A 13,136-nucleotide genomic window follows, 5' to 3' on the forward strand; every position below is an offset into this window, starting at 1 on the left:
ACATACAGAGATAATAAACAGATTACTGGTTGCCAGGGTAGGAGGGAAAGCATTTCTTATTGTTCCAAGTAGGTTGGCTTTTAGTGCATTTAGAAGGTACCTCTGATGGGCTTCCCAATGGCCCTTTCACTGTGGTCTTCCTCTTCCCTGCCCTCCTCCTGTGTGAGGTCCAGCTTCATCTTGTTAATCTGCTGGTCTGGTAGAGGCCGTGAGACCCAGTTGGCCCTGGCGTCCCTGGCCACAGTCATTAGAAAGTTGAGATAAAACAGAATGATCATTAACTTCTTTTTTTGTCTTGGATTCCTGATTAGATTCAAGGCTTGTTTTTTAAAAATAAAAATTTGAGAGTTATCTCAGGACTATCAGAATGAATCTGTGTTGAATGTACAACCTTTGTGTGTGATTTTTTTTTTTTTTCCTGCCTGTGGCTCACAAAGGAAAGAGAAGCTACTAAAATAGCATATATTTCAGGCTATCTGGAGATTCTAGCCACTGGTATCTATCTATTCTAGCCACTGTGTAAGATGCCAGCAACATATTGGCCAAAGTGAGTGCCCCATAGAGGTTTTTAAATGTAGTTGTGTGCTTTAAGACACATTTACTTAGTGTTTCCTAAATGACCCTTCAGAATTTCCAAATAATCCATTCCAACTGTGGATACTAAAAAATAAAGCCAAAATTCTTGTTTGAGATCCAGGCAGTGGGTGAGATATGAACACTCTTCTGTGCTCTCAGCAGGTATACCCTATGGACCCAGATGGATGGGAAAAGGCTCTGAGCTTCTCAGAAGAAAGTCAGGAAGGCAGGTGGACAGGATGGACAGATGTACAGGCGCCTGGGAAACTGATTGTGGGAGTGGGTAGGAGACAGTCAGGTGAAGTTGTCCCTTTCAAAGACAGATCATTTGAAGGATGCTGGTCATGAAGCACAGGGGAGACCAGCATGAAGGAAAACACCTTCCTTTACCTTCCTAGTTGGGAGGATGGGCGGGGGACTCAGACCTGCTCAGGGAGAAGAAGTAAAAGAGGTCCAGGTGGGCTGACAAGAGCTCACAACCCCTTCCCAGGGCCCTGGTGCTTAGCCCCCATCCAGGTAAGTGAGCTCTCTCTCTTTTATTTTTTTTTTAAATAGACTATCTTAGTCATGAAGAATGAACATAAAACAATCAATACCTATGTTATAAAACAGTAAAATTAATCCTCTGCAAAATCTTACTTCTCAGCACACTTTCTAAGACCCCACTCAACCAGTGTGACGGAACATTAAAATATGGCCAGTCACATGGAGGTGAGAGCGGCGTTTTTATTACAGATGAGAAAGGAGCTTGGAATCTTTAGGGGGAGCTGTTCAAAGAGACTGAAGGCAGCTGAGGAGGAGGAGGGGCCAAGAAACCAAGAGCAATAAGGGCTTATAGGTGTGTGTGATTTCCTTCTCCACTGAAAGAAAAGCCTTACTAACCCTTACTTTCATCCCTGGAAATGAGAGTCGAGAAGGGTCTGCATTCCCAGTGTTTAATAGCTTGTATCTGCCAGGCACCAGTATCCTGTTGGATAACATTCAAGAAAGAAGTCCAGGAGGTGCCCCCATGAGGGCTCCTCCACACTGGGCTTACTGCTGTGCTTTTGGAAACATCCATTGATTAACAGAGCCCCACTATTTTTAACGTGTTCCAGGCCCTAGCACAAAACACAGATCTTAAAGAACGCTTATGCAGAATCCATGCCGAGTCTCTGCTCCTCGACCTCCCTGCTGCTGCCAAGTCGGGTGACGGTCTGGCAGAGGTGGGTAAGGTTCTCCTCCGGTAATGTCGCCCCGCCCTGCTCCCACACGATGCCGTCTCTCCCTCCCTGAAGCCTCCCTGCTGCCCTGGGAGGGGTGCTCCCCTCACCATGATGGCTGCAGTTCCCAAGGCCTCCTTGAAAGTACGCTGCCAACTGCATTTCTAAACTGCTTTTTTCCCCCTAGAATGTTTCTTCCCTTTCTATTTCTTTACCCCATTATCCTCCTAAGGATCACGCTTTTCTCTTGATAGGAGTGGGAGTCCCACTGGAGTGGGGACTAAGAGACAAATATTTTCTCCTGTTACTTCTGAATAAACCTCACTTTCTCCTACCGATAGAATCCTAGCTCCCCCTCTGAGAACCTCTCTCTGCTTTCTTTATGACTGTTTCCTTCTCCATTTCCTGTGTTTGTTTTTTTTTTTTTTTTTAAATACAGCTGTACCCTTTGGTGGGGGGAAATATTACAATTGAAGTGTCTTGGTCAGTTTATAGTATGTTAAAAATATGTTTTCTCAAGACTCGGGATTTTATCCAAAATATTCTTTGAATATGCTTAAAATGAGAAAGTTCAGAAAAATCCAAGTGGATGACTTGAAAAAAAAAATCAGTACAAAAGGGTAGTGAAAGTCAAAATAGTTTTTAGCCATCTCTTATATGCCTGCCTCAATTGTGCTAAATATTTAATTAACAAGTGGATTAGACTGAGCCCATAAAAAATAAGGAAGTTCAGAAACAAGGGTTGTAAATTTTTTAAAGGAGTATCTATGTTTAATACATCTTCCTCCTTTTTCTGTTCGCAAAGAAAACAAACCCTGACACAATACCTTTACTTCTTGCAATGTTGTTGTGTTGGGTGATGGGCAGATAAGATGCTGGAATCAATCAGACCAAGAAGTTCAGACATCTACCTCCATGTGAAGCCCAGGCTATGCCCTGACCTAATGGGAACCCCTTCTCATGAGGGTGGTACCCTCTCTCCTCAGGGCTGGCAGGCTTCTTCTGAGTTACACATCTGAGATACACACCGGTGATTGACCGTGAGATTCCTCTACATCTTCACTGCCCCCAAGAGATCTTTTCAATCACTTTTTAGCCCAGACCTAAATTGAGTCTCCGCCAGGACAGAACACTGAAATGTTATCTGTAGGGGCCTTCATTTCAGGCCTGGGCAAAGAAACATGCTCACCAGCTAGGTTCTCTTCTGAATAATCTGTGGATTGGCTGAAGCAGGGCTCAGTCATGGTGGCCTACTGTCACTGAAGGTGGCTTGGTGCCGAACACCATGGCACTCTGGTGTTTGGTACCTGTTTCCAGGCAGCATCAGTTCACTTCAGTTCAGTCGCTCAGTCGTGTCCAATTCTTTGTGACCCCAAGAACCGCAGCACGCCAGGCCTCCCAGTTCATTACCAACTGCCAGAGTCTACCCAAACCCATGTCCATCGAGTCGGTGATGCCATCCAACCATCTCATCCTCTGTCATCCCAGTCCCTCCCAGCATCAAATGAGTCAACTCTTCACATCAGATGGCCAAAGTATTGGAGTTTCAGCTTCAACATCAGTCCTTCCAATGAGCACCCAGGACTGATCTCCTTTAGGATAGACTGGTTGGATCTCCTTGCAGTCCAAGGGACTCTCAAGAGTCTTCTCCAGCACCACAGTTCAAAAGCATCAATTCTTCGGCACTCAGCTTTCTTTATAGTCCAACTCTCACATCCATACATGACTACTGGAAAAACCATAGCCTTGACTAGATGGACCTTTGTGGACAAAGTAATGTCTCTGCTTTTGAATATGCTATCTAGGTTGGTCATAAGTTTCCTTCCAAGGAGTAAGTGTCTTTTAATTTCATGGCTGCAATCACCATCTGCAGTGATTTTGGAGCCCAAAAAATAAAGTCAGCCACTGTTTCCCCATCTATTTGCCATGAAGCGATGGGACCAGATGCCATGATCTTAGTAGCATATTATCACCTAATCACATTAATTTATTTAACAAGCTGTTAAAGAGATAAATGGCAAGTTGACCCTTGACTTATGGCTTTATTAATTTATATTCAATGTATACACCTGGGGCTATTTGCATTTGGGAAAGGAAACCAGAATCAAAGTTCTTTTTAAATGCATGTTCTTAAGTTGATCTCAAAAATAATGTATCCAAAGGTTAAATACTCTTCATTGCCTTTGAGGAGGAGCCATAACATCCTCAAGGTCATACCTTCCACAATGACCTTCTGAAGTCTTGAATTGATGGTGCAGTTGTCTCATTGATCTAGTTTCTCTCTCAGTGACTTTCTGTGGTCCATGTTTTATCCTGCTTTTTGCAGAGTGACTCAGGCTGACTTTCCCAGTAAAGGAAAAGCCATTGTTGCCTTCAGGAAATAAGAGAGTGAGTAGAAGTAGCTGCCCAAAGCCTGAAAGCCAGACTCTAGTGTCCTTTCCTTGGGTAGCTTCTCAAACACTATGGGAATGACAGTCCCCACACTGGGGTCAGCCCAGAGTACTCTGTTTTTAGGCCCTCTTTCTTTCTTTGCTTCCCTTCTGTTACCTTTTCGCTGCACAAATTATTCATCTTTGGTGTTTTAAAATCGACTTGGATTCTAAAATCTCCCCTCCTATCAAAAATTATTCTCATATCCTATCAAGTACTTCTATTTTAAATTTCTGAATGTGAACATTTACTATTACCAGGTTATGAATTCTTGGGTTATTTTATATTATTTTAAATTCCAAATGAAAGGCCAAGTGACTTTGGGGATAATATCCTACTACATCTAAAGTCTATTTAAGAGACCAAATAAGCAAGAACTTGAAAGAAAAGTGTAAAACAAGAGGAAATGCAATTCTTTTAACTGCCTGTTTGCTATATTCCACATGCACTTGAACTCATTCTCTCATAAAATCTTAATCATGACTGTATGAGATAGGTGATGCTAATTTCATTTTAGAGACAGGGGAACTAAAGCTCAGAGAGGTTAAATAACTTCTTCCAGGGTCAGTTCAATTCAGTTGCTCAGTCGTGTCCGACTCTTTGTGACCCCATGAATCGCAGCACGCCAGGCCTCCCTGTCCATCACCAACTCCCAGAGTTCACCCAGACTCACGTCCATCAAGTCAGTGATGGCATCCAGCCATCTCATCCTCTGTCGTCCCCTTCTCCTTCTGCCCCCAATCCCTCCCAGCATCAGGGTCTTTTTCAGTGATTCAACTCTTCGCATGAGGTGGCCAAAGTACTCGAGTTTCAGCTTTAGCGTCATTCCTTCCAAGGAACACCCACGGCTGATCTCCTTTAGAATGGACTGGTTGGATCTCCTTGCAATCCAAGGGACTCTCAAGAGTCTTCTCCAACACCACAGTTCTTCCAGGGTACACAGCGAGTAAAGGGTAGAGCTGGGATGTAAGTCCAGTTCTATGAGTCCCAAGCACTTGTCTCCTCAGCAGCACCATACTGCTGTGTGGCGAGGAAAGACAGGCCCAGCCCCCAAGTAAAACACATGGTAAAGCTCCAGTAGTGAAAATATGGCAGTAATGGGGTAAGAGTGGGACAGAATAACTATTTCAGGCATAGCACCATTTTATATAAAAAAATAATGGAATAAATTTATGATAGAAGGCTCAAAAATCAATAGGAAAGAGATGAATTTTTCAATAAGTTAGGCTGACACAGCTTGAAAGCAGTTTAATCTTTCCATTGCAGCCTAAAATAAATCACTAGTGAATCAGAGTTAAATTCAAACTGAAAAATATTGGTTTAAATGTTTATCAAATGGCTGGAGTAGGGAGGATGTCCTAAATGTGGGAGCAACAGAAAAAATTACCAAATCATGTTGATGAGATTTGGATTTTTTTTTTTTTTTAAGGACAAGAAGTGGTGTGTGTGAAAAAATTAGTCAAATAATAAACTAGGAACAACTGTTTTCAGTGAAAAATGACAGACTTAAATAATACTAAATAGGTGGTAATGACTTTCATACGTAAATAATTAACAGGTAAGAGCAGGTAATTTAAGTCCTCAACAAATACATGAGAAAAAAAGACCCTATTCACAAAAAATACCAAACGCAATTTTTTAAATTAATTTTTTATTGTGTGATATTTGTCAGTTCACTGGAAGGTGCAGAGGTGCAGAGGGAGGCCCCGTGTACCCTGCCCTAGCCTCCTCCAGTGTTAACTCTACTGCTAGTTGTCGTTGCTGTTGTTTAATTGGATTATAGTTGATTTGCGCTTCCCTGGTGGCTTAGTCAGTAAAGAATCTGCTTGCAATGTGGGAGACCTGGGTTCGATCCCTGGGTTGGGAAGATGCCCTGTAGGAGGGCATGGCAACCCACTCCAGTATTCTTGCCTAGAGAATCCCCATGGATAGAGGAGTCTGGTGGGTTACAGTCCATGGGGTGGCAAAGAGTCGGACATGACTAAGTGCACAGTTGACTTAGTGATTTACCACACACAGTGGACATCAACTTGTGCAAACTCTGGCAGATGGTGAGGGACAGGGAGGCCTGGCGTGCAGCAGTCCATGGGGTCACAAAGAGCCGACATGACTGGGCGACTGAGCAACAACGACATGCACATAATTGATTTACAGGCTTCCCAGGCGGCACTAGAGAAAAGAATCCGCCTGCCAGTGCAGGAGATGCAAGAAGCCGGGGTTTGAGCCCTGGGTTGGGAAAATCCCTTGGAGGAGGAAATGGCAACCCACTCCAATACGCTTGACTGGAAAATCTCATGAACAGAGGAGCCTGGCGGCTACAGTTCATAGGATTGCAAAGAGTTGGACTAGGACTGAGAATACATACACACACACACATATAGTTGATTTACAATATCTTGTCAGTTCTAGGTATACAGCCCAGTGATTCATTTATACGTATAAAGCTAGTTTATTTTTTTAAAGAAAAAAACTATTCAACCTATTCTTAACAAAAAAATACAAATTAAACCAGTTAGAATACAACAACATTTTTCTAACTTATAGTATTCGGTGGCTGCTGCTGCTAAGTCACTTCAGTTGTGTCCGACTCTGTGCGACCCCATAGATGGCAGCCCACCAGGCTCGCCCGTCCCTGGGATTCTCCAGGCAAGAACACTGGAGTGGGTTGCCATTTCCTTCTCCAATGCATGAAAGTGAAAAGGGAAAGTGAAGTCGCTCAGTCGTGTCCGACTCTTCGCGACACCATGGTCTGCAGCCTACCAGGCTCCTCTGTCCATGGGATTTTCCAGGCAAGAGTACTGGAGTGGGGTGCCATTGCCTTCTCCAATTCGGTGGCTATATAGATATAAAGAAAATAGAGTGTCTCTTTCTTGATATAATTAGGTAATAAATATTTTGCCTTAAACATTTTTAATAATTCTACTCTGAGAACTGATTCTCAGAACTAATGACATACAAGCAAAGACACATCTGCAAACCTGTTCATCATCTGGGTGGCTCAGATGGTAAAGAATCTTTCTGCAGGGCAGGAAGGGCTACCCATTTCAATATTCTTGCCTGGAGAATTCCAGAGACAGAGGAACCTGAAGGACTACAGTCCATTGGGTTGCAAAGAGTTGGACACGACTGAGTGACTGACACTTCCACTTCCCCATCTTTACAAATTTGGAAACACTTTATTTCCAATACATGGTTACTCTGTGATACATACCTTGGGTAAATCTGCTAAAGTTCATTGTCTCAAAGAACTTTTAATAGCCTGGGGAGAAGTTCATAGTATAATGTTAATTGAATGTAACAAACTAAATAAAGACTGTGTACAGAGTGACCCCAGGTTTTCAAACTTAAAAACAATCTATACACAAATATTTTAATACAGAAAGTAGACTGATTGGCTAAATAGGGGCCACATCTGGTGATCAATTTTAAATTCTTTTTTTAATTTTTGGCTACATACACCATGTGGTTTATGTGACCTTACTTCTACAGCCAGGGATTGAACCCACGGTCCTTGCATTGAAAGTGTAGGAACTTAACCACAGGACCACCAAGGAAGTCCCTGGGTGATGAATTTTAAGTGACATTTATTTACATCTTTCTGTATTTTCTGTTTTAAAAACATACTACCTTTAACATAAAAAAATGTTAATTTTTAAAAATTATAGTGCAGTGTTTGGAGACGTTTATAACATTAGATAGGTAGGTGACAATTATTTCAAAACAAAGATGTATGTATTAAAAGGATTGGAGAGAAATTTATCAAAATGCCTATAGTGGTTGATTTAGTGTGATGGGATTATGTGTTCCCTTCCCTCTCTCTTCTCTGTTTATTTCTCTTTTTGTGATGTAAAAACGGATAACCATTCACGCCTTCCCAGCTTAAGGGGGTATGCTTGAGTTAAACGGGCTAGGTCAGTATTTTAATCCACCGTCCAGGGTTGTGCAGGACACTGGGCAGGGCCCCCGCAGTCCTGTGGAGTTTTGGGTGGGCATCAGCAGGAAGGTGCTGGGGTGATGGAACAGCAGGAAGGCCAAGGGCCAGCTGTGCTATCTTCAATGTTGATCCAGCCAAGAAATCCTTCTGACCCATCAGCCTGGGAGGAAGGAGATACAGAAAAGAGCCAGAGTGACTGTTAATAAATTAATGAGGAGAACAAGTAAATAAATCATTAGAGTCTTAGGTGGCGGTGACACAGCAAAGACAGAGGACAGTTCTGTTGTTTCAGTGAATGTTAAGGGAGCTCAGTTATTCATTACTGTGTCTCCTCTTTTAGGAGAGACCTGTACTTTAAAGGGGGCAGCCATGATGCTTATTTATAGATCTTAACGTGATTTAAGTCTTTGTTGGGATGGAAGGTTGTAGGGATGTTAAAATGGGTGGGATTTTTCAATAAATGCCTCAGCTAGAAGAGAAAGGGATATACGTTGAAATGTGTTCCTGAGGTAAACATTCCATTAAGCAGTCACTTGCCCACTTGATATTACCAATTATGAACAAATGCTGGGGCCCTCTGGTCATAGCACCCTCATCTTAGGAGACTGAGGAGTGTGTCCTGCTCTCATAAAACTTCTGGAAAGATATTATGTGTTAACATTTCTTTCCCAGGTTATTCTGGGACTCATTTATCAGATACATAAGGATATAGAAGCAGCTCCTTTATCAGCCCTATGAGAAAAGTGAGCTGTTGGGATGTTCAGACAACAATCTTCTCTGAGTCAAAGGAATCAGAGCATCTCATCCTCAATCCATTCTCCTTCCTTAAGGTATCAGGCCTCACCTCTTCTGTGAAGCCCTCACCAACCAAAGCCCCTTAATGGAATCGCCTCTCCTTCCTGCCCATGTCCTTAGTGCTTTTGTGTTGAGTGCCTGGCTCACTCAGGCCAGAAACCTTGTTTTATTCATCATCATATCCCACCATGAGCAGCACAGTGCTCATTTCTTGAGTTAAATTTTCACTTGCAAATAGCATAGAAAATGCATTCCCAAAGTATTTAGATACTTCCCATAGCAAATGTCCAGGCTCAGTGACAGGAGGAGAAAATGCTGATATTCTATCCTGTTATTCAGGGAGAGGCTTATAAATGGGATTGGGGACTTCCTTCCCTCACAGAGTCAGTGTGGTTGGAAAGACGCAAAGAGAATTGATCTCATTCATCCATGTATAATGGATGATCTGCCACCAGGGGCACTTCTGGACTGAAACACACTGCTCATTTGTCAAAGAATGCCTCAGAGGCAGCACTCTGGTCTCTGGGAGAGAATGGAGGCAGGGGAAAGCTGTGTTGGTCTGAACCAGCCATGAGAGGACGTGCATTTAGTACAATTCAGAGGAAATTTTAGGATGAAAGGAAACGTCCTGCAGTGGTAGAGAATAAGAGGATTCAGAGAGTGTTGGAATTTTCCCCCTCTGAACACATGATTGACCAGAGATGTGTTCATACATCTTTTGTTACCTAAATGCTATTAACAGGAGACATATCAATATCACTTACATAACGAGTTGCCAGCCACAGGCCTTAGTTTCTGCAAAGATCCCCTGGTCTATAATGAGTTAAGCGGAATGAAAACTGACCTGCAGTCTTTTTTTTTTGGCTTTGAGGTTTGTTGTGTGTGTCTGAGCTGTAATGGTGCCTGTAAACAAGGGGCCTTTTGGGGGAGACCTTCACTTCTCACTGTGTTTTGGTGAGGTTTGCCTGTCCTCAACTCTGAAGCTGCTCTCTGCTTATAGCTGCTTGTTAGCCTGGGCCTGTGACCTTGTGTATCATGTAAGAAATCAATTGTTTATTTTGCTTTTCTTGAAACTGTTTCTAAATATGTGCATTTTTGGTTTTGTGTTTCCAACAGGAAAACTCCAGAGATGATAGTCGGGCTCTGGTCCATCAGCTTTCCAATGAAAGCAGACTGTCCATCACTGACTCTCTCTCAGAGTTTTTTGATGCCCAGGAAGTTCTGTTGTCTCCAAGCTCTTCAGAAAATGAGGTACGAACACTGTTTTCAGTTAGTTGCCCCCAAAATCTTTTGCTGCTTTACTCATTCGGTAAATAGCCATAATTGAGAAACACTGAGCTCAATGGCCCCTTTTTATCATTACTTTCTAAGGATCTTATTATAAGTTATACCACAAAAGTCATAAAAAGATAAAAAATCTTAGGGGAGAAAGGTTGTGAAAGTAAGTATTAGGCTTACCCTGGTTTCTGTTACTGATACTTGGTTTGTTATACCTCTTTTCAATTGTAGTTTAATGATTTTGATTATAAGCTGTTTGATAATGTATTATTTGCAATACAGGGCCAGAAGTTAGCCCCTTATATATTTTTTCAGCATTGAATTTGATCTGTAGTAATTTATAATATATAATTATTGTTATAATTTATAATTATATTTTGAGTGAGTGTACTGGTCATTTTAGCTCTTCATTATAGGACTGATTTCTTGTTGTTGTTCTGTTGCTAAGTTGTGTCCAACTTTTTGCAATTCCATGGTCTGCAGCAAGGTCTCCCTATCCCTCAGTATCTGTCGGAGTTTGCCTAAGCTCATGTCCATTGAATCAGTGATGCTATCCAACCATCTCATCCTCTCCTGCCCTCTTCTCGTTTTGCCTTCAATCTTCCCCAGCATCAGGGTCTTTTCCAATGAGTCACCTGTTCACATCAGGTGGCCAAAGTATTGAAGTTCAGCTTCAGCATCAGTCCTTCCAATGAATATTCAGGGTTTATTTCCTTAACGATTGACTGGTTTGATCCCTTTGCAGTCCAAGGGACTCTCAAGCACCACAGTTCCAAAGCGTCAGTTCTTTGGTGCTCAGCCTTTTTTATTGTCCAACTTTCACATCCATACATGACTCTTGGAAAGACCATAGCTTTGACTATACAGAGCTTTGTTGGCAAAGTGGTGTGTTTGCTTTTTAATACAGTGTCTAGGTTTGTTGTAGCTTTCCTTCCAAGAAGCAAGTGTCTTCTAATTTCGTGGCTTCAGTCACCATCCACAGTGATTTTGGAGTCCAAGAAGAGAAAATCTGTCACTGTTTCCACTTTTTCCCCTTCTATTTGCCATGAACTGATATAACCAGATGCCATTATCTTAGATTTTTGAATGCTGAGTTTTAAGCCAGTTTTTTCACTGTCTTCTTTCACCCCCATCAAGAGGCTCTTTAGTGAAGTGTTCCTCTTCACTTTATCATCTGCATATTTGAAGTTACTGATAATCTCTCCCAACAGTCTTGATTTTAGCTTGTTACTCATTAACCCCAGCATCTTGCATTGATGTACTCTGCATATAAGTTAAATAAGCAAGGTGACAATATACAGCCTTGATGTACTCCTTTCCCAATTTTGAACCAGTCAGTTGTTCCAATTGTTGGTTCTTGACCCACATACAGGTTTCTCAGGAGACAGGTAAGATGGTCTGGTATTCCCATCTCTTTAAGAATTTTCCACAGTTTGTTGTGATCCACACAATCTAAGGCTTTTGCATAGTCAATGAAACAGAAGTAGATGTTTTTCTGGAATTCCCTTGCTTTCTCTATGATCTAACAAATATTGGCAATTTGATTTCTGGTCCCTCTGCCTTTTCTAAACCCAGCTTGTATATCTGAAATTTCTCAGTTCAAGTACTGCTGAAGGCTAGCTTAAAGGGTTTTGAGCATAACTTTACCAGCATGGGAAGTGTCTGGTAGTTTGAACATCTTTAGCACTTCCTTTCTTTGGAATTGGCATGAAGACAGACCTTTTCCAGTCCTGTGGAAACTGCTGGGTTTTCTAAACTTGCTGACCTATTGAGTGTGACACTTTAATAGCATCATCTTTTAGGATTTTGAATAGTTCAGCCGAAATTCCATCACCTCCACTAGCTGTGTTCATAGTGATGCTTCTTAAGGCCCACTTGACTTCACAGTCTAAGATGTCTGGCACTAGGTCAGTGATCACACCATGATGGTTATCTGAGTCGTTAAGACCTATTTTGTATAGTTCTGTGTATTCTTGCTACCTCTTCCTAATCTCTGTTAGGTCCTTAACATTTCTGTTCTTTATCATGTCCATCCTTGCACAAATGTTCCTTTGATACCTCCAGTTTTCTTGAAGAGATCTCTAGTTTTTCCAATTCTGTTGTTATCCTCTATTTCTTTGCATTTTTTATTGAAGAAGTCCTTCTTGTTTCTCCTTGCTGTTCTCTGGAACTCTGCATTCAGTTGGGTATATCTTTGCCTTTCTCCCTTGCTTTTCGCTTCTCTTCTTTCCTCAGCTATTTGTAAAGCACTCTGACATTTTCCCTTCTTACCTTTCTTTTTCTTTGTGATGGTTTCGGTCACTGCCTCCTGTACAATGTTACGAACCTCTTCCCTTGAATCTGTTTGTCATTTCCATATAATCGTAAGGGATTTGATTTAGGTCATACCTGAATGGCCTAGTGGTTTAAACTAAAAAAAGTGGGGAAAACCACTATAAGTACTAATATTGTTTATCTATTCATATCCATAGAAGATTCTTCTATTCACAAATAGTTAAAAGACAAATTGTAACTCATGCTACTCAAATGCTAACAAATTCTGTAAAAGCAGTCTGAATTAATAGGAATTTTATGATGACTCAAATCTGGAATTTACTTATGTTGTCCTTGTCAGAATGAATCAAGAATGTGTAAGAATTTTAATAACATATTTTCTGTCCACACCTCCTAGGCAGACTGGTGTATGGGGCTTAATGAAAACAGCACCCAAAATTATTTCTATAGATTTATAATGTATGGTTAAAGATATTTGATTATTTGAAGCAAAGGTTTTATGAAATCTGGCTTGTTTACTCTAATGTATATTATTTCCTTTTTTCCCATAGATTTCTGAAGATGATTCATATGTCAGTGACATAAGTGACAACTTTTCCTTAGACAATCTCAGTAATGATCTGGATAATGAGAGACAGACTTTGGGT

The 13,136-nt window shown here is 41.4% G+C and overlaps 1 protein-coding gene across 7 annotated transcripts in view; it reads left to right on the plus strand.

The window, feature by feature from the left end:
- Positions 1-13,136, plus strand: part of OSBPL3 (oxysterol binding protein like 3) — a 199,281-nt gene that overhangs the window by 141,710 nt on the left and 44,435 nt on the right. For 5 of the 7 annotated variants that reach the window (XM_070787925.1, XM_070787927.1, XM_070787920.1 and 2 more), the window contains 3 exons: positions 1,674-1,781; positions 10,054-10,188; positions 13,041-13,134. In XM_070787925.1, coding sequence (XP_070644026.1) covers positions 1,674-1,781; positions 10,054-10,188; positions 13,041-13,134 — 337 coding nt within the window. The remainder of the gene's footprint in view (positions 1-1,673; positions 1,782-10,053; positions 10,189-13,040; positions 13,135-13,136) is intronic. The other 2 variants (XM_070787926.1, XM_070787924.1) reach the window with 1 other exon arrangement.

The sequence above is a fragment of the Bos indicus genome, chromosome 4, assembly GCF_029378745.1.
Source record: "Bos indicus isolate NIAB-ARS_2022 breed Sahiwal x Tharparkar chromosome 4, NIAB-ARS_B.indTharparkar_mat_pri_1.0, whole genome shotgun sequence".
Lineage (NCBI taxonomy): Eukaryota > Metazoa > Chordata > Mammalia > Artiodactyla > Bovidae > Bos > Bos indicus.